The sequence below is a fragment of the Acipenser ruthenus genome, chromosome 31, assembly GCF_902713425.1.
Source record: "Acipenser ruthenus chromosome 31, fAciRut3.2 maternal haplotype, whole genome shotgun sequence".
Taxonomy (NCBI): domain Eukaryota; kingdom Metazoa; phylum Chordata; class Actinopteri; order Acipenseriformes; family Acipenseridae; genus Acipenser; species Acipenser ruthenus.
In genome coordinates, this window is record NC_081219.1 from 11,254,877 (window position 1) to 11,273,251 (window position 18,375).

Sequence of the window (18,375 nt, forward strand, 5' to 3'; positions counted from 1 at the left end):
AAGTACTTGTAAAATTGACAGCTCTATAGCAATGGTTATGATTATGGGGCCCTAGCTTTGCCAATGCAGAGTCAGGCCATTCTCTTGCTGTGCCTTGGCTTACCAGTTTCTCTACTGCCTGTGAGATATGGAGTTGTAACCAGCCCAGGTATACAGCAACACTGCTATTGAGCCTCTGAGCTGCAGCGTGAAGGGTTTGGCATTGCAAGGGTTAAGGAAAGGATCTTGTGATGTCAGCAGTGTGTGTGTGTGAGTGCATTTCCATGTGTGTGCGTGTGTTTAGCTGAAAGAGAATATGATGCTGTTTTTAGAAAGCAAGCCAAGGCAGCATCTTGTATGCAAATGTATTTTCTTTCTTTTTTTTATCATGACACCAAATCAATATTTTTCTCAAATTATTGCATCAAGAGCTTAAAACTATCCCAAAACCTGCTCAAACAGAGAAACCGCCCTCCCCTGCTGAGGAAACTGTAGAAATAAAAGAAGAGAAAGGTAAGATACTGTCCTGGAAATGAAGAATGTCTGTCTTATTTAAGAAATGCTTCAGATAAGGCGATTGACGGCCATAGTATTGCAGGTTGGGCCATTCCAGGTCTTACTGTCAGTTGACTCCTGAGCTGAATTGGCCAGACCAATAAAGTGGGGGAGCCCAAACCTCACAGTGAAGTCTGGAATGGCTCAACCTGCTATGGAATGGGAGTCTTAATTCCATCTGTGCGCTCAGCCCAGTAGCGTCAGATAGGTGTGTACTGTATATTAACTTGTGTATAATTAATTATCGTGCAAAAAGATTGACACATTAAGTACATTGTAACTATACATAATAACATTGTAATTGTGTGTAAGCACACATGCATGTACTAAGTAACCACTATGTAAATACACATTAATTAGAGACACTTAATGTAAAATGTTACCAGATTTTGATTGTGTCAATAATATATTATTAACAGCCCTAAAATGTGTATTCTAGACACTGAGAAGAGAGAGAACGCAAGCGCCCTAACTTCTTATAAAATTGATCTGAATGTTGAGGATTACAGCCAAACAGGACAGATCCTGGGTAGTAGGCCATACTTGTCATGATGTACCCGTTATACTGTAGATAGGTGAGGATGGGGAGGGTATACGGTACAAGCGATCACGATCAATCAGATCTAGTCGTTTGTACAGCGGTTGAGGCTCTCTGGGTCATTAGAGAGTCGGCTCTCATCTTGCGCCAGTTCCTACAGAATGTCGCAGAAGACTGATTGGCGCAATACTGTTGTATTCTCTTCTGAAGCACAGAGATTACAAACATGATATGCAGAAAACAGTAATTACGGTAAATAGACTATTGAGCTAGACTATTAGTACCATGCAATTCGGTTTGCAAGCATTATGAACCACCAAGTTAAGGCAAAGTATATTAGCAAATGTGCCTACAGCTGCACAGCACCTATCATTAGGTTTTAAGAGCCTGTGCCACATACTGTAGGCTGTTAAGTGTTCTGTCCACACGGCTGAAGCCAAATAAAATCAAAGGAGGTGCAGCTGATCAGAATCTGTCCATTTTATCCAAACACCTGTGTGTTTAGAATTGCATTGCCAATTCAATCACTGCATTATTGTACAAACTGTATTACAGTATTTTGAGTAAATTAAATACTGATAAATGAAATTTCGGTAAATCGCAGATTAAAGCACCCGTTTGCTAGCACTTTTTTTTTTGGGGGGGGGGGGGGGGGTAAGAAAAATAAAATTCTCTGAATAAACCGAATCTTTAATTTCACATTCAGCCTTCCAACCGCTGTGTCTCTGTGACTTTCCCATCATTCCATCCTGCAATGAGAGCTACAAGATAGCAGCTTAAATTAAACACTTCCTATTGAAAAAATAGCCTAGAAGTCTTACTTCAGCAGGCTTAAACGCAGGTTTTCCAAATATTTTCATCCAAGCATACCAAACAGCACCGCCTTTCTATGTAAGAGTCTTTTACATAAATAATCTAATATTCTGTCCAGAAATAGAAAGCTAGAGAGCTGGCAGTGTAAGTGGGACTATCAGCATTCCAGCCCTGTTCCTCTATATCATCAGTTTTCCCTCCTCCCAGGACGCTAGGGGAGAGCGTTGTTGTATGTGCAGACTGATCTAGACTGATGTGTGATTTGAGAAGGTCAGGCTGTGGGCTGTGAGTAATGAGGAGGGATGGATTTGGGACAGGCTATCGGCTCCAGTCCCCCAGGGAGAGGAGGAGGAGGTTTGTTGAAGAATTAGTCTCCCCAACCTCTCCTCCCCAGGTACAGAGCATGGGTCCTGGGACAGGGCATAGACAGCAAGTTGGAAACCCAGCTACAAAAGCTTTTGTTCCTTCAATTACCATCATTAGTGTCAGCGCTTGACGACCTCCGTAGCCTGAGGGATAGTGCCACCTATTCCTTGGTCCCAATTGTTAAGCTTGAAATCCTGCCTGTGGAAACCCTTCATTTTAAATAATAGTTACCCACTACAAAAATGCAAAAGGCTCAGTGGTTAAAGCACTGGACAGCACAGCAAGATTAAAGTTCAAGCAAGTAGGTAAATAGTTACTGCTAGGCGCGTGCAGATAAAGTGAATTTGATTTCCCATATAATGTGCCGCAGTTCCAACATTAGGCAACCTGGCTACACTGTGTGCTGAATTAAAATGTATAAGATGTGGCTGATAAGTTGTATTGTAAATTAAGACAAACCCGTAGTGCCTTGGCTCTTGCTAGATGGCAGCATTGAGCGTCATGGTGCCCTCTAGTGGACACAGGCAGCGTACACATTTCCTGTCAAAGAAGCAGTTGCTGTTTTCACTGTGAGTAGCAATGACTTTATTCAAACAAGTTATGTGTTTCCAAGACCTAAATTCAATTATGAAAATTTTATTTTTCTCTTGTATGTTTCTAAGAAACCATATTCATGTTAATGTTTAATACTAGGATGTATTTTATTTGGCTTTTTAGCCTTTTTGCTGATAAAAAAGCAAGAACTAGAACAATATGCTGCAGTTATTTCTCTTTATTTCTCATTAGAAATTACACTCATCATTCATTTTATATCCACAGTTCGTACACTGTGGTCATGTACTAGTAATTATTTATATTGGCCCAGTCTGATTTCATCACTTGTCAAATCAGCAACTGCCACTTATATTGCCCAGAACTTGAGTGAGATGCGTTAGAACCACTGGCCATTTCTTGGTGAGAGGGGTCCATATCACAGGAAGCAGCTGTCCCTAGTTCTCACGCCTGGCCTTCAAAGGTCAGGAGCACGAAAGCAGGGATTGGGGCTGGACAGGAGACCCCCTGATATGCAAGGCCCAGCGGAGGGCACTCTGTTAGCAGCACCACAGAGTTGATTTATTCACTGTGTCTGTTGGCAAAGCAGGTCATTCTCTGAGAGCAAATGAAACTGAAAGACTCCCGCTGTGGAGGTGCCAGAATAACCATTCTGGATAAAAAAATGCAGACGCTTAAAGAGATCGGGCATCACCCTAAAGCGTGCGAGCTCCACCGACGCCCAGGCTACTGCTAAAGACCAGACGCTGTGATGTCACTGGCTGTAAATCACTGCACAGCAACCACTGCTGACTCTGTGCAAAATCTGCTCAGTGTAAACGTATTACATGTAGGGGATGCACATTTGGTATCACTCTGTGTACTGTTGTTAGCTGACAGAAGCTACTGCAGCTGTTTCTAATTTAATGTTATTTTATTTTGAAATAACGCTCTTCCTTTTCAAAGTATTTCTTCCTGTCTTTAGTTCACTTATAGTTATTTAAAAGGAGGAAAACACCTGTTAAAGATATAAAGCAAGGGACAGGGAGTGCTGAAGAGGGTTATAGTGAATGCTACAGTATTGCTTAGATATACTAGTTTTTGAAAAATGAGCAGTGAGTTTAAGACAGGAGTAATATCAATCCAAATGTACCCAATGCTTATTTTACAACCTCATTCTACCAAATTGTGGGTATTTATGCAATATTGATATCCACATGCCACACTGAACCTCAAAGTCATGATCCTGTGATTACTGTTCAATCCTTTTTTGTCCTAAAATTTTTCTCAAAGATGCTAATGAAATACCAGTAAACCATACTAGATCATTTCCGGCTATTGGCATATATATATATATATATATATATATATATATATATATATATATATATATATATATATATATATATGTAGTCCGAGAGCTTCAGATCTATTTTTCAAAGGTTATTGAATGATAACCTAATACATATTTTATAAGTGGAAGGAAACTGGTGGTGTTGGTCATTCAGGACAAAAGAGAAGTGGGTATCGAACCTGTGTGCTGTGAGAAATATGAACCCCTAAGAGAAGACAGAAATACACTGTCCTTCCTGGGTAGAATGACGGTGCACTTGGCATGGCTTTTATAAATAGACTCTCTATCTGTCTGGTCTTGGGTCCAGTCATCATTCAGATCAATAGGCCCTCTAGATGTAGCAGGAGTCCTGGTAGCCTGCCCTGTAAAATAAAGTGCCGGCTTCTGTTAACTTCACTTTGGTAAAACAAATGCTTCTTTTACTTTCATTTTAATACAAGGAAAACTTTACATTTACCTTATCTCTTTCTTAATAAAATATATAAACAAAAAAGCAGATCTCTCTTTCTCTGTCTCTCTCTAATACACAAATTACATTTCTCTTCTCTTATCTAACTAAATAGAATTTGTAACAAAAGTACAGTCATGCTTGGATAAGTTAGATAAAGTTTATCAAGTGCAATACTTGGGTTTACTACAGTAGTGGATTTCATGCCAAAAAAAGTGTGTTTTCAACCGAAGATTTATTGTGGTTGAGATACAGTGAGTTTTGATGTGTAAGGAAGAGGAACTTTTTTAAAATATATTGATTTTCCAGCTTGCTGTACAAATCAGGGAGCATTTGTTCTGCAATAAAGACTCATCTTAGTGCCGGTAGACAGCTACCTACCTGCATGAAAACCTCTGGGTGTGAGAATTTCAATTTTCCGCCAGTAATTAGTGGTACAGAAACAACAGGCACTCATGTGTGAAAATGTTAAACCACTTTGTGCTTTAATTAGGCATCTTAAACATCTTCTAAAAGGTCTCCTGCATTTTCTTATTTGTGGCTATGTGTTCCTTTTCTCTTACTATTTTAAACAGATTGCATGTGTGACCTATTAAAGTCATCAATTCAATTAGACAATGGCTAATTTGGCTATTTTTTCAATTGTCCAAGACTTTCAGTTACAGTGGTTAGATTTCACTTCCACAACAAATCAAAACAGCAAAAGCAACGAGGTGTTCTGTAAATGTGCACGCTACTCTCTTTCTCTCTCTCTCTCTCTCTCTCTCTCTCTCTCTCTCTCTCTCTCTCTCTCTCTCTCGATAGATAGATAGATAGATAGATAGATAGATAGATAGCTAGATAGTATGTGCCCCATCTCTGCAATGCCATTCTAATGCTATCTCTGGTGTACACAGTTGCTCCAAAACCAAAGTCAGGGCACGGGTCAAGTTCTTCAGGAGAGAAGCACAAAGAAAAGTCAGGTATCTGTTGCATCCGAGTGTGTTTGTCTTTAGTTGTCAGAGTCCATTACAATATCTGATCAGAGGTGTTCTGGATCCCACACACAGCTGTGTTGAGAAAGAATCCCACAAAGACATACAGTGAAGTGATGTTTCTTGTAATTAAAAAGTAAAGGCTGTTTAAAGGCTGTACAATACTTCTCTGTTTATAGACGGACAGTTTATTGTAAGTCTGCCCTCCAGTGTGTGCCAGTGGTAGTGCGTAATGTGTGTACTGATATTAGTATGGGCGAAATATCACCCATTGGTTTCTACTGGTAAAATAGAAAGTTGCCTTCGGTTATCGGGTTATTTTCTGCATGTGTTTAAGTAGTAAAATTTAAAGGATACACATTTCAAAACCAGTTTTGACCATTAGACACCAATCCATGTGTTATGATGGTTTCTCAGCATTAGTATGACAGCCTTGGTAGCCAGGGCAATGGGTTGGTGTTCTTGATTAAAATGGATTATTAATGATGACATGCTAGCTCATGGAAACTTGTGGTATGGTACAGTAAAATACATTCAGTGAGAACAACGAAGGTTTTAAATAACTGAATAACCTTCAATTGATTAAAAGCCCTCTTAATTTTTACTTCTTTTTAAATAAACTGTGTGTACGTCCTAGAGTCTCTTTTGCAGAACAGCTGCTGGCTTTATGAAAAAAACAGTCACACGCATGGTCCTGTTTTGTGTGCCATCCTTCTTTATAAGTTAGAGTAAATAAAAAAGAAAAGGTGACTAGCTTTATCCCTTGTGATGACAATATATATAATCCTGTTCTAGTAGGGAGACTAAATTACACTCTTAATAACCCGCTGAACATTGAGTAAGCCTTATTGGCCTATAAAACACTTTTAACTTGTGGAGAACTCACTTATTCATGCTACAAAGACGGCCAGTGAAATGAAGACTACCCCAAGCACAGATCTGCTACCCTGGTTTGATGGAAGCTTACTAAGCATTTAACTTCAATGTGTTTTCTCTGCTGGGCTCGTCTCAGATTTCAGGTTGACATTGAACAAGTCACTGAGCTATTAACATTGCTTAACTGCTGCACTGGCTATGCAGAGTCTTCTGGTTATTTTTTTGCCTTGATCCAAACTAGTATCCCCCCTTCGTTTTCTCTAGTGCATTGAAAAGTCTGCCCTGTAGCAATGGTAGTAGAATGGCTTGTTGAACTATCACCGGTAGCAGGAGTGTATGACTACAGCACATATTTGAAGCTTCTGTATGTGTGTTGATTAAACAATTCATTAAAACCTTGAACACTGTGGAGTAGAGTCAGAAAAATGTATCGCCACAGTCGTTCACAATTCAAAGTAAACTATTTGTCTAAGCTTTTTTTCTTCAAAATGCTTTAGACAGTTAGGATAGTTAGGATGTTAGCATAAAATAATCTGAGAAATGTAATGCCATTGAAGTTTAGCTAATAGCTTTTCAAACAGCACCTTCACACTTGAATGTGTGCTAACAGCAAAGCTGGAACCCCTTACACTTCTGCTTGCTGTCATTAGCAGAAACACACTGGCACCTACAGAAAGCCCTGGGGAATCCCAACACTTACATCTTACTTTAGCAGGGTGAGATTTAGAGTAAGACCACATCTCAGAACTGCATGTCTTTTTCCTTGTCAGTTTTAAACCTCGTCTGCAGCTAGCACAACTGAATCTGATCTACATATAAAAGCTTCTGTAGGCTTGCTGTTTTAAATTGGGGTACGGTAACGTTTTCGCTGGGATAAAAACCACCACATTTTGTATTTTCCAAGCAACTTCCAAGCTCTTAAAACCTGCACGCCCCCAATCAAGACAGCTGTCAGGGATAGCGTACGGGAATTATAAAGGTAAGGTAGTTAGTAAGGATCTGATGTACAGGTGGTAGGCAGGGCTTGAATGGAACTATTGGGAACACAGCATATTGGATTACTGTGAAAAAGGATTGCTTCAGAAATCTAAACAGTTGCAATTATGGGTTTGTTGGTGCACACAACTATTACTTGTGCAGCATTTGAATAGTGCAGCTGCATTGTTGGTTTATAAAATTGTTTTTTTTTATATACTGCGTTGACAGTATATGGTGATGACAGATTTAAGGACAGTAAGACCAGTTGATGATTGAATTAGGCTGCAAGCATGCCCTCTGCTGGCCCTTTACTGCAGTGCAGCTGTAAACAGTTGCTATTCTTGAAGTGTTCCTGTGGAGATGTGCTTCAGTCGTTGGTGTGGCTTTGAAAGGCTCTGCCTTAATCACATTACTGTTCAGTACTGAAACTAGTGAAAGAGCCTCGAGCCCAGATTACAGTCCCTTAAAACCACACTATAAAAATGTAATAGCAGACACTGTTGGATAATTATAACCACACACTGAGTTCCTCATAACTGCTGTATGATTTTTACTAATGCATTCATTTTAGTAACTTTTACACTAACAAAGCCTTCACAATCTCCCAGTTAAATCTTTTAGGGTGCTTCCATTGGATCATTATTGAGCAAGAGGGTTATTCAGTTAAATGAAGCACATTGTCTACTTTCATGTCTTCTATCCAGGAGTGGATTGTTTATGGTTTTTTATCACCAGTTTTTATGACTTAACTGAAGTACAGCACTTTGCTTGCAAAGCATCTTGGGACTTGTTTTATAAGAGAAGCTTCACAAATGGGGCTTGGAGGACTTCCATGTTGTATATTGATAATGTTTATTTTATTGTTCTGGGGTAAATATGCTGTGTCTGTTGTGTGGTGAAATTCAAGCCCTGAGCTGGGCTAGTATTCTAATGACGAGTAACAGTTTTAGGAAATCTAAAGAACCACAGTGCAAGCGTGAACCACAGAATGAGATTCTTCTCTTAGTGGTAGTACAGTATTCATCTTATATTCTGATTGTGTTTATTATTTGATCATATTGGAATTTATATAAATGCCAGCAAACCATTATTATTATTATTATTATTATTATTATTATTATTATTATTATTATTTTTATTATTATTATTATTATTATTGTTTACAAGCAAGCCCAATACTAATCTGCCACAATATATGTTTTAGTGTCACACGGCCACCAGAGTTTAGTGCTTCATCTATAACATTATGCTTCCTCCATCTCACTTCCCAGCAATAGAATATTTTCAGAAGCAACATTTGCTGCAATATTAAGCATGGCAAATAAGCAGACACTGCAATGGAGATGTAGGATAATAAACAGGTAAAAAAAATAATCACTAGGAAAATGCAGATGATATAAAAGATCAATTCATTTCCAAAAATGTACCGGAGAGAGACAGAACTTGACAAAAGGGGGTTGAAAAGCTGTGCTGTGATTGGTCATTTAGATTTGTCTGATGTCATATGCATTGGAGCGTGCTAACAATGCAGACAGTATTCTGTACCACTTCTAACTACATCTGTGGTCTTGCATCTGTACAACTAAAACTGATACTGCAGTTACTGGTGATTAGAATACTACCTGGTTTAGTGAGTAAGTGAAAACTAAATAGATCTAAACGTAGAGGCATATAAATACTAACCTTATGTAATTTTAAATCTTTAAAACTGTTATAAATATATTTTATTAGTGATTCGCAATTCAGTGTTGTCTCTCATTAAAAAAATCCTAAATAAAAAAAGATATTAAATAGCAATTTGAATCTACAACTGTGGAAAAATTACCATCTAACTGATTTTTGTTGTTGTTTTGTTTTTTTGCCAAATTTTTCCTCAATGTTTGATTTCCTCTCTATTTCACCCATCATCTTCGTGTGCATGTTTTGGTTGTATTGATATGTAAGGTAAGCTTGTCGCTGTCTATATAAATCATTTGCAGTATTTTTTTTCTATATATATATAATACTATCTTTATTTCCTGTCTTGTGAGCTTGTCCGTGTCCAACATAGTGTGTAATATAAATGTTATTGTACCTTAAAATCCAAATTGCCAATTTCAAGAATGATTTGAGCTAGAAGTTTCTTTTAAAAAGTCTGTTGGAGACTGTTCTTAAACTGTACAAGGACCCAGTAATATTGGACATTAAACTACCATGAATGTAAAGCACACTGCATATAAACCTTTGTGCTTTGCAAACCCAAGTACAGTACAAGTTTATTTTTTTTATTTTTTATAAAACAGCGCTATATCGAGATAATATCAAATAAAGCTAAAAATAAGACTAAGTTGTGTTCTTCATCCAGTATTGAGATGCCTTTAGCATGTCTTTGCACTAAATAAACCATTATTTTCAATAACATGCTTTATAAAATGCTAAATAAACATAACACGAGAGGACTTGTTCTATAACATGTTATTAAAACTTTAATTAGATCTTATAAATCATAATTATTCAACCTAACTGATAAATCTGATGGCAATATGTAAATGTGTTTTGCATTTGCACAAACATGTCATTGTAGATTTTGCCAGGAAACACACTGGTTATCATTGGTACCTACAGTGCATTTGCAGAAGGTTTTCTCCCTTGTTTTCTGAGCTTCTTTAGGTGGCTGCCTGGGCAATTCTGAGGGATGTAGACTTTACTGAATTCAGACCCTAATACTTTATGGAAACCCAGAGTTATATAATGTTACCTTTAATCAGCTTCGAACTTCCAGCACAAATCATTTGTATTCCCCCCCCCCCCACTCCCCACTCCCCACTCCCCTCCCCTCCCCTCCCCTCCCCTCCCCTCCCCTCCCCTCCCCTCTGGCTCTGAGTGTGACATTAACGCTGCTTTGCTCTCTCCCCTGTTAGACTGCGAGTGCTATGGCCACTCTAACCGCTGCAGTTATATTGATTTTCTCAACATCGTGACTTGCGTCAGCTGCAAACACAACACTAGGGGGCAGAACTGTGAGCACTGTCGCCTGGGACACTTCCGGAATGCTACCGCGGAGCTCGACGATGAGAATGTTTGTATAGGTCAGTCAGGAACCCACGCATGGCTCGGCATGACTGCCACAAACATCTTTTACTCTTTACTGCAGATTGGAGTTTGGAATAAAAATGTGGGGTTTGTCCTATTTTCAGCATGTGTTCTTTGACAAACAGAGATGATAACAAAAAAAAACAAAAACATAAATGGCAACAAATGAATGCAATATAACATATGTCTTTCTATATAACATTAATACTGCAACTGAATCATTTGGCTTGCATGCATATTAGAAATTTGGCCTCGTGGTGGCACTGTTTGCTATGCAAAAATATCATTTGTGAATGTAAAAATGTGAAAAACCTTTAATTTAAGACAGAAAAATCCATCTTTGATCATATATAAATCTACAAAATCTACAGCAGGTAATAGGGTACTATAGATTAAATACCAAATGCCACATCGGACTAACCCTAACCCTAACCCTAACCCTGACTACAGACCTGTCAAGTCACATAGCGAGATAAGGACAGTGGCATGCCTGGTGCTGCAGGGCTGCATGTACATTTAACTGAGCAAACAAAATAGCACACAAATGAATTAACTAACAAATAACAGAAGAAGTAGTTTACAGGTTACATGCAATGATAGAAAGCTACTGTGTCAGATAATACAAGGTTTGACAGGTCTGTAGTAACTAAGAGGACCTCTGTGTCATGAAACCTTTAACTAGCATAATGAGAAACTCTCTAAATATGTACAGCAATCCAGTACAGTCTTCCTGGTGAGTTTGTGAACATCTAAATGTTTATGGCTGCAGTGCCGTCAGTGGCTGGGGTGACTTGGGTCAGGGTTTTGGGAGTCCTGTCTCTGTGGTGCAGGTTTCTGTGGCATGCATATCACTTTACTTCATGCATGCTCTAAATCTAACACTCACTACTGATAAGACTGTCTGTGTTGCTACACAACGACCCACACTGTAACACTCTTTAGCAGCATGTCTTTAGGCTCCTGTGTTATCTGATGTGAGTGTACTAAGCAGTGCCTGAGCACAAACTTGCTTAGTTTTTTTTTTTTCTTTTAACTGAAGTGATGACAACCGTCGAATCACAGCCCCGTTTTTTTTTCAGCAAAGACAATAAATGAACAACTAGCTCCTAAGAAACACTTTATAATTGTTTTCAGCTGTGTCTTAAGTGTTAAGAGAAATCCACTGGAAATGAATAATTAACAGGGATGTGCAAAACCACTTCCCCTATCAGGTGCTGTTTGCCGCTATATTTTCTCCACTGGATATTAATGTTTCTCTTACATTCTCTTACATTTTTTACACAGTCCTACATTTTTGATTAAAAGGGTTTTTATAAACTAGAACTCTCTATTAGTTTGAATAAAAACAAACACTTACAAATGAACAACCACAATAAGAAGGAACATCTTTTTTTCTAGTTTCTATTTTTCCCACAGTCAGATGTTAATAATTAGTTGATTTGCTGCTGGGCCATTCTGAAAGAACATGCTATTTATTCGAGAGTTTCCCCCCAGAACAAACTAACTGTAGTTCATATGAATTATTTAAGTGCATGATAAATCCATCCTTACACTCAGCCTCACAGTGGAAGAGAAAGGCATGACGTATTTGTGTTTCCGAATAATCCTCTCCTCAGTCTCTTTAATAGTCAATGGCCCACATAGTGCACTTTGTAAAAAGCCTCCAGCTATCAGCTGCTCTTTTTCACACCTACTCTCTAGTATTCCAGTTTTTCCTGGTGTAAAGTAATCTTTGGCAGTAAACCCCACGTGTATTTTCTGTTTCATTGGGTCGTATTTAATTGCTAGGGTTACTGCTGTTAACGGAGTAATGTTATTCATGAGACAAGCAGCAACAGCAGACTGCAGATAAGCAACACTTTGAATTCTTTTTTTTTCTTCTTGTTCGCATTGGCAGCAGTACCACTGGCCCCTGTTTTGTTCTTTTGCTTGCTTGATTTTTGTATTCATTTATTAAAGCTAAGCATTTTTGTTTTTAGACGGTAAACGGAAGCATTTAGCAGTCTTAGCTGGCTGCCCAGCTGCACAGCATGAGACAAGGTGTCAGGAAGCAGTGTTTTATACTTTTTAAATCTACTTTCCAAAAATAAACTGAAAAACAGCACCGCAGACTCTTGCTAATCCAAACCAGACAAGACCAGATCCTGTTTAAATTATGTGTACTTTAAGTGCTTTACATACAGCTCTGGCTAAAAGTTTTGCATCACCTACAATTTTTGGTTTGAGACATCATAAAAAATATATATGAACACGATTTAGATCTTTTATTTAACATCATGTAATCAACAAAATTACAAAATGATACCACAAAAGTCTACCGGAAGCCATAATAGGAGTACAGTATTTCAGTATTTAAATCAGTGGTTGTACCTTGCTCATTATTACCCTCGCTAACTATAATAAATATGATATTATTTTATTCAGAAATGCATTTTTTGGCTCCTTGTGTAAACATCCTGATTAAAGATTGGCTTGTAAAGATTTTGACCAGACTAATGCATTTTTAAAGACCAACAGCCAGCAACTAATGAGCTCAATAATTAACTTCTGGGCTTGAATTCCCCCCCTTATTTTTTCAACGTGCATTCCTTAACTACTAGAAACCACTGGGGCAGTTAACACTAGCACCATTGGATCAATTCTAACATTAACCAGCTGTTAGAATTGTCCAGATTCTGACTCTTTAGTGTGCCCTCAGCTTTACAGTATGCAATATATTTACTAAAACCCTGACCCAACAAGACCGCTCCACTGACAGCAGGCTGTAATTAGGGTGACTCTTCCCAGGATTACTGTAACTGTGAGCAGCAGGGAGTCCTGCGGTGAGACTGGCATGCTTCCCAGCCAGGCGTTGCACCTTCACTGCATTCCGGACCAAAGCAGTCCCTTGTTGATCTCCCTGTAGAGTGTAACTGTAACCAGATGGGCTCCCTCCACGATCGGTGCAATGAGACGGGTTACTGCGAGTGTAGAGATGGGGCCACCGGACTGAAATGTGAAGACTGCCTGCCCGGATACTACTGGAGGCAGGGCTGTTTCCGTAAGTATTGCAAGGAAGGTAGGGTACCGTCTGTACGAAACACCCTGAACCGTGTGTGAAGGTGCGCAGTGAGCCTGAAATGAACTAGGAGGCTTGTACAGAGCCTACAAAATGCAAGAGTTAAAACAATTGGCATTGATTTGGATTTGATTTTCATTGGCAAAGTTTAGTAACTATAATGCTGTATTTCAGTAATGATAAATATTGCTTTGCGTCCATTGGACTCATGAATGCTGAAGGAGGGGAGTTTACACCATAAAGCAACTGAGAGAGTCTAAAGTGAGTAATCCGTACAGCTTGCAAATAAACATGTGAGCTTCTGCTTGGGATACTGTTTTATAAGTAACTCTGCAACTGTTTAAGAGCTTAAAACAATTACAAAGGCCTAGTTAATTAACTGAGAGGCCAGGAATGAAAACCAGCAGACACAGGGGGTCCCCAGGTTGGGAACCACTGTTCTTGAGTATGAAGACCAAGTCAAATTGAGAGCCTAAACATGCGTGTAAACCCTTGGTGATAGATAGAGCTCCTTTATTGGTGACCCAAACAGTATAGTAGTGATGACAAAAAACAATGCAAATATAGTTTCTGGAGCATACTTACTTTTGTGCTGACTTTATTGATTCAATGTATGCTGTATCTTATATGTTATAATTGTAAGTCACCCTGGATAAGGGCGTCTGCTAAGAAATAAATAATAATAATAATAATAATAATAATAATAATAATAATAATAATAATAATAATAATAATATTAATAATATGTTCTGTATAATAATGTATAGAACATACAAACCAGCAGTGCCTTTTATGTGGTATCTGCTCAATGAACAGACTAGGCAGAGTTTGTCTTACTGCATATGCATAGCTAATGTGTTGCAAATTGTATTGAGCTTGGATCCGTTTCTGGTAGAGATTCGTTTGAATCGAATTCCAGTGTCCTTGGAAGCTGGATAAAAGCGCTCTGTTAAAAGTAACTGGGCTTGGCTGCTTTTCATCTGCAGTAGTGACTGTTATGAGTTCTGTGTTCTGGGAACTAAGTGTGTTAACAGGTGCTCAGTGGAGATTGTTTGAGGTTGGCTGCTCTGGATCATACCTGCACTTAGTTCAAGTGCCCCCTTTACACAAACTGGAGAAACGCTCTCAGTATTTTACACCAGTATCAAATCTGCTTATGCAAGTTTTGTTGTTTTTTTTTCTTACATAATAGTTTTATATGAAACAATATGTAGTCATTTCTCGTCTTACTTTCTTTCAATTAGGTTTTGTGCAATGCATTTGCACTGTAGGCTAATCACCTTTTATTTTTAACCCAGCAAAGCACAAATGTTGCCAAGTTACTGAAACCTGGCTTGAGGCCTTGCCTTGCAAGTCTCTGATTGGCCTCTTCAAGCATCACACCACTGAATTGGCACTGTATTTGTATTGCACTGCTGTGTAATCGGTTACTTACTATTGAATACTTGGAATGGGTTTTGTGTCTCGCCCGTGTATTCCAGTTTTGTTTGTCTGATTTAGTTTTACAGACTCGTGCCCCATTTTCACACTTATTAAAAACCATATACCTAAGGGGAACCATATATTGTCAGACATCTTGCAGCTGGGATTGATTTGCGTGGTACGCTCTAAACCATCTGCACACATCACACTTTTTTATTTGTGTAAAGAAAACATGTGACATTATTTAAATATATATATATATATATATATATATATATATATATATATATATATATATATATATATATATATTACATTGCAGTTGGATTTCACTATGGAAATTATGGAAAATAAAGTAAAGTAACAAATTCAACTGCTGTCAAGTCATATCCTCTACAGGTCTTTCGTTGAAAGGGTTTCAAGTGTATTTTACACTTATTGGAATACTTCTGTATAAATGACTAGTAATGGAACTTGTAATGACTAGTTGTGGAATATTGAGGGCAGTGAATTACACAGTATAGTACAAATGAATGTAAACTGTCCATTTTGAATGATCAGATTGTGGAATAATTAAGCAACAAAACAGAGGGAAAAAAAGCTTATCAGTTAGAATCCTGATTTTCTTCAATTACTAAGAATTACTTATGAAAATAAATTTTAAAAAAACCATAAAGTGTATTAAGATGATATACTGGCTTTAAACAGTTGAATTACACACTAGAGAAACCCCGTTGTGAAGCATGCCTCATGGCAAAGGCTTTTGTTATGTGGCTACCACTGTGAAATGAAGCCTCTAAACCTGCTTCTCTGCTTCCTTGCAGCAAACGTCTGTGATGAAGAGTTCCTGCTCTGTCAGAACGCAGGGACATGCTACCAGGGCCAGAGGTGCTTGTGCCCACCAGGGTTCAAGGGGGTCCTGTGTGAGCAGCCCAAGTGTGGTTCTGGAGAAGGGGACTGTGATGCTGCCTCAACCTCATTCCTCAGCCTGGCCACAATCCTGCTCTGTGCACTGCTCCATCAGCTAGCCACATTAACTGCTTAGTGATCGCAGGCAGGCAGGCAGAGGTGAGGGGGATTTGGAGCCCCCCTTCCTAACGTCAAAAGGTGCTTTGGGTGGTTAGGACAGACGTGGACAACTTAAGCCAATTATAGATTGGTGGGCTTCTCTGCTTGTGCCAGTGACATTCAAACCAAAAAATAAATCAGACTATAGAGAGACATTCATTATTCTTGTTGTAGTTAACAGTTTACCCCACTTAATGATGCACTTATCCATATCACGTTGGAGAACTGAGATGGATTATAACAATGTTGCAGCCTACTACAATTTAAGCCAGGTATTTGAAACAGACTTTGTCGTCCCCCCCCCCCCCCCATTTTCTTTATTTGCAGAGATTTTAGTTTCCTTTCATTCATTGCCTAGAGGTTTGTGAAGATTAAAGTAAAGGGAATCTAGTTACTGTACACTGATGGTGGATGGAAGCTGCCAAGGAACAGAACTCATCCAAATAAAAGAAAATCTAAAAAATATCAATGTTATATACTGTAACTGTTTAAATATTTTTTGTAGAAATCGTTATTTTTGTTCCAAGTAAACATTATCATGAAGAAAAAAATGAAGAAAAAATACATAAATAAAAATGAATAAAGAAATTCCAAGATGGACATTTTATTATGCTGTAAAAGAATTACAGTAAATGTGACTGTTAATTGCTCATTCTTCTTGCGTCTCATTCTTTTGCTTCCCAGAGAGGTAACGCTATAGTCTCTTTTTCAGTGTAATAGTTGATTAACGAAGAACATACAATACAGTATAGACACACCAACCAATCAAAAGCAATTAACCTAGAGATGAATGCACTTGACAAATTATTCACACACTTGATACTGTATTGTGTGTGTGTGTGTGTATCTATCTAAATTTCTCTCTCTATATATACACATACATACACAGAAAATACAGTATACAATAAGCTAGAATTTTGGACCAAACATGTTGCAGTTTTACAGGAACAGAGCCTTCAATACGCTGCTTTATTCTGGACTATGAACTAGACAGATACACTCCAGGTTTTGTTAGTGCATTAGAATGAGAGTTTGGACAAGAGAACATATGTGGCTAAAGAACTGGTGCACAAAATACCGTCCAACCATTCAACACTAAAAAAAACCTATCCATTGATAGTATACTGCAATTGGTCAATTGATTGGTTCTACACAAGGTTGTACAGCCATGGCCAAAGGTTTTGCATCACCTAGAATTTTAGGATTGAGACATCATATAAACTAAATGATCATAATTTAGATATTTTAATTATCATGCAATGAAACTACAAAATTATACTGCAAAAGTCTACTGAAAGCCAAAATAGTAGTACAGTATTTCGTCAGTGTTTCGTTAAGTATACTTTAAGTGTATTTTTCCAATGTGTTAACATATTATTCAGCAGGTTACATTAGACTTCATGAAGCAAAATTAGTCACTTCTATAGCGTGATGCAATACTTTTGGCCATACTTACTTAATACTTAATTTCCTAGGTGAAGAATTCAGGGGTCTCCAACCCCGGTCCTGGAGAGCTACAGGGTCTTCTGGTATTCATTTCAACTGAGCTATCAGTTACTAATTGAACCAGTTATTGGCTTAATTAATCAAGATGAACATGTGTTCCAGATCTTTAGTCACTGCTGACATTAAGACCTATAAAACCTGCAGGATTGTGGCTCTCCAGGAGCAGGGTTGGACCCCTGCTGTAGATCATCACAGTTCTAAATTTTGGACGATGGGTTTCTATGTGCACTGCACAACTATTTGCCATATTTATAAGTGGTTCAGAAGTACACCTATACCTGCATTGCTGTAGCTCTCAATTGGGACCAGTTTACAAACACCATTCCACCCAGGGGAAATATTTTAAAAAATGGGATCAACAAGAAAAAAAGTATTTTTGCTTCTTTGGTAAATGAAGAGACAGCACAATATTAGCTAATAATCGTCAATTTAGTTCTAATTATTTAAAATGCACCTCAGTGCAATCCAATTCTCAAACTTGGAGAAGGCTGCGGTTTTCAGAACCAAGGTCAACAAACCTACAGCACAAAACTTTTCATTTTAAGACTCTGGCTGACCGACGGGTTTTGTAAATGTTTACAGTAAAGGGTTTCAAATACTGGCATCATGTAAAAGTTGATCACTTTAACTTATATCTCACGAGAAAGGGCCATGCATGGCATTGTCAAATGCAGAGTGGTTCACATTGGATAACAGGACAAAATGTTGGGGTGTGTAGGAATAAGTATAACACTGTTAGGATACAGAAAAATATTTTTAAAAAGTCACTTAACACCTTCAATCATTTTCCATGGTTGGTAGTGATGACGCCTGCTTTTTACATACAAGGGTTACACA

General features: G+C 38.2%; 1 protein-coding gene across 4 annotated transcripts in view; it reads left to right on the plus strand.

The window, feature by feature from the left end:
• LOC117396948 (netrin-G2-like) overlaps window positions 1-16,682 on the plus strand; it is a 50,873-nt gene extending 34,191 nt beyond the window's left edge. Inside the window, exons 8-13 of one of the 4 annotated variants that reach the window (XM_059005532.1) lie at window positions 409-492; window positions 5,481-5,546; window positions 7,339-7,413; window positions 10,313-10,480; window positions 13,390-13,524; window positions 15,789-16,682. In XM_059005532.1, the coding sequence (XP_058861515.1) occupies window positions 409-492; window positions 5,481-5,546; window positions 7,339-7,413; window positions 10,313-10,480; window positions 13,390-13,524; window positions 15,789-16,009 (749 nt within the window). In that variant the 3' untranslated portion in view covers window positions 16,010-16,682. The remainder of the gene's footprint in view (window positions 1-408; window positions 493-5,480; window positions 5,547-7,338; window positions 7,414-10,312; window positions 10,481-13,389; window positions 13,525-15,788) is intronic. The other 3 variants (XM_059005534.1, XM_059005533.1, XM_059005535.1) reach the window with 3 other exon arrangements.
• The last annotated feature ends 1,693 nt before the right edge of the window (window positions 16,683-18,375 follow it).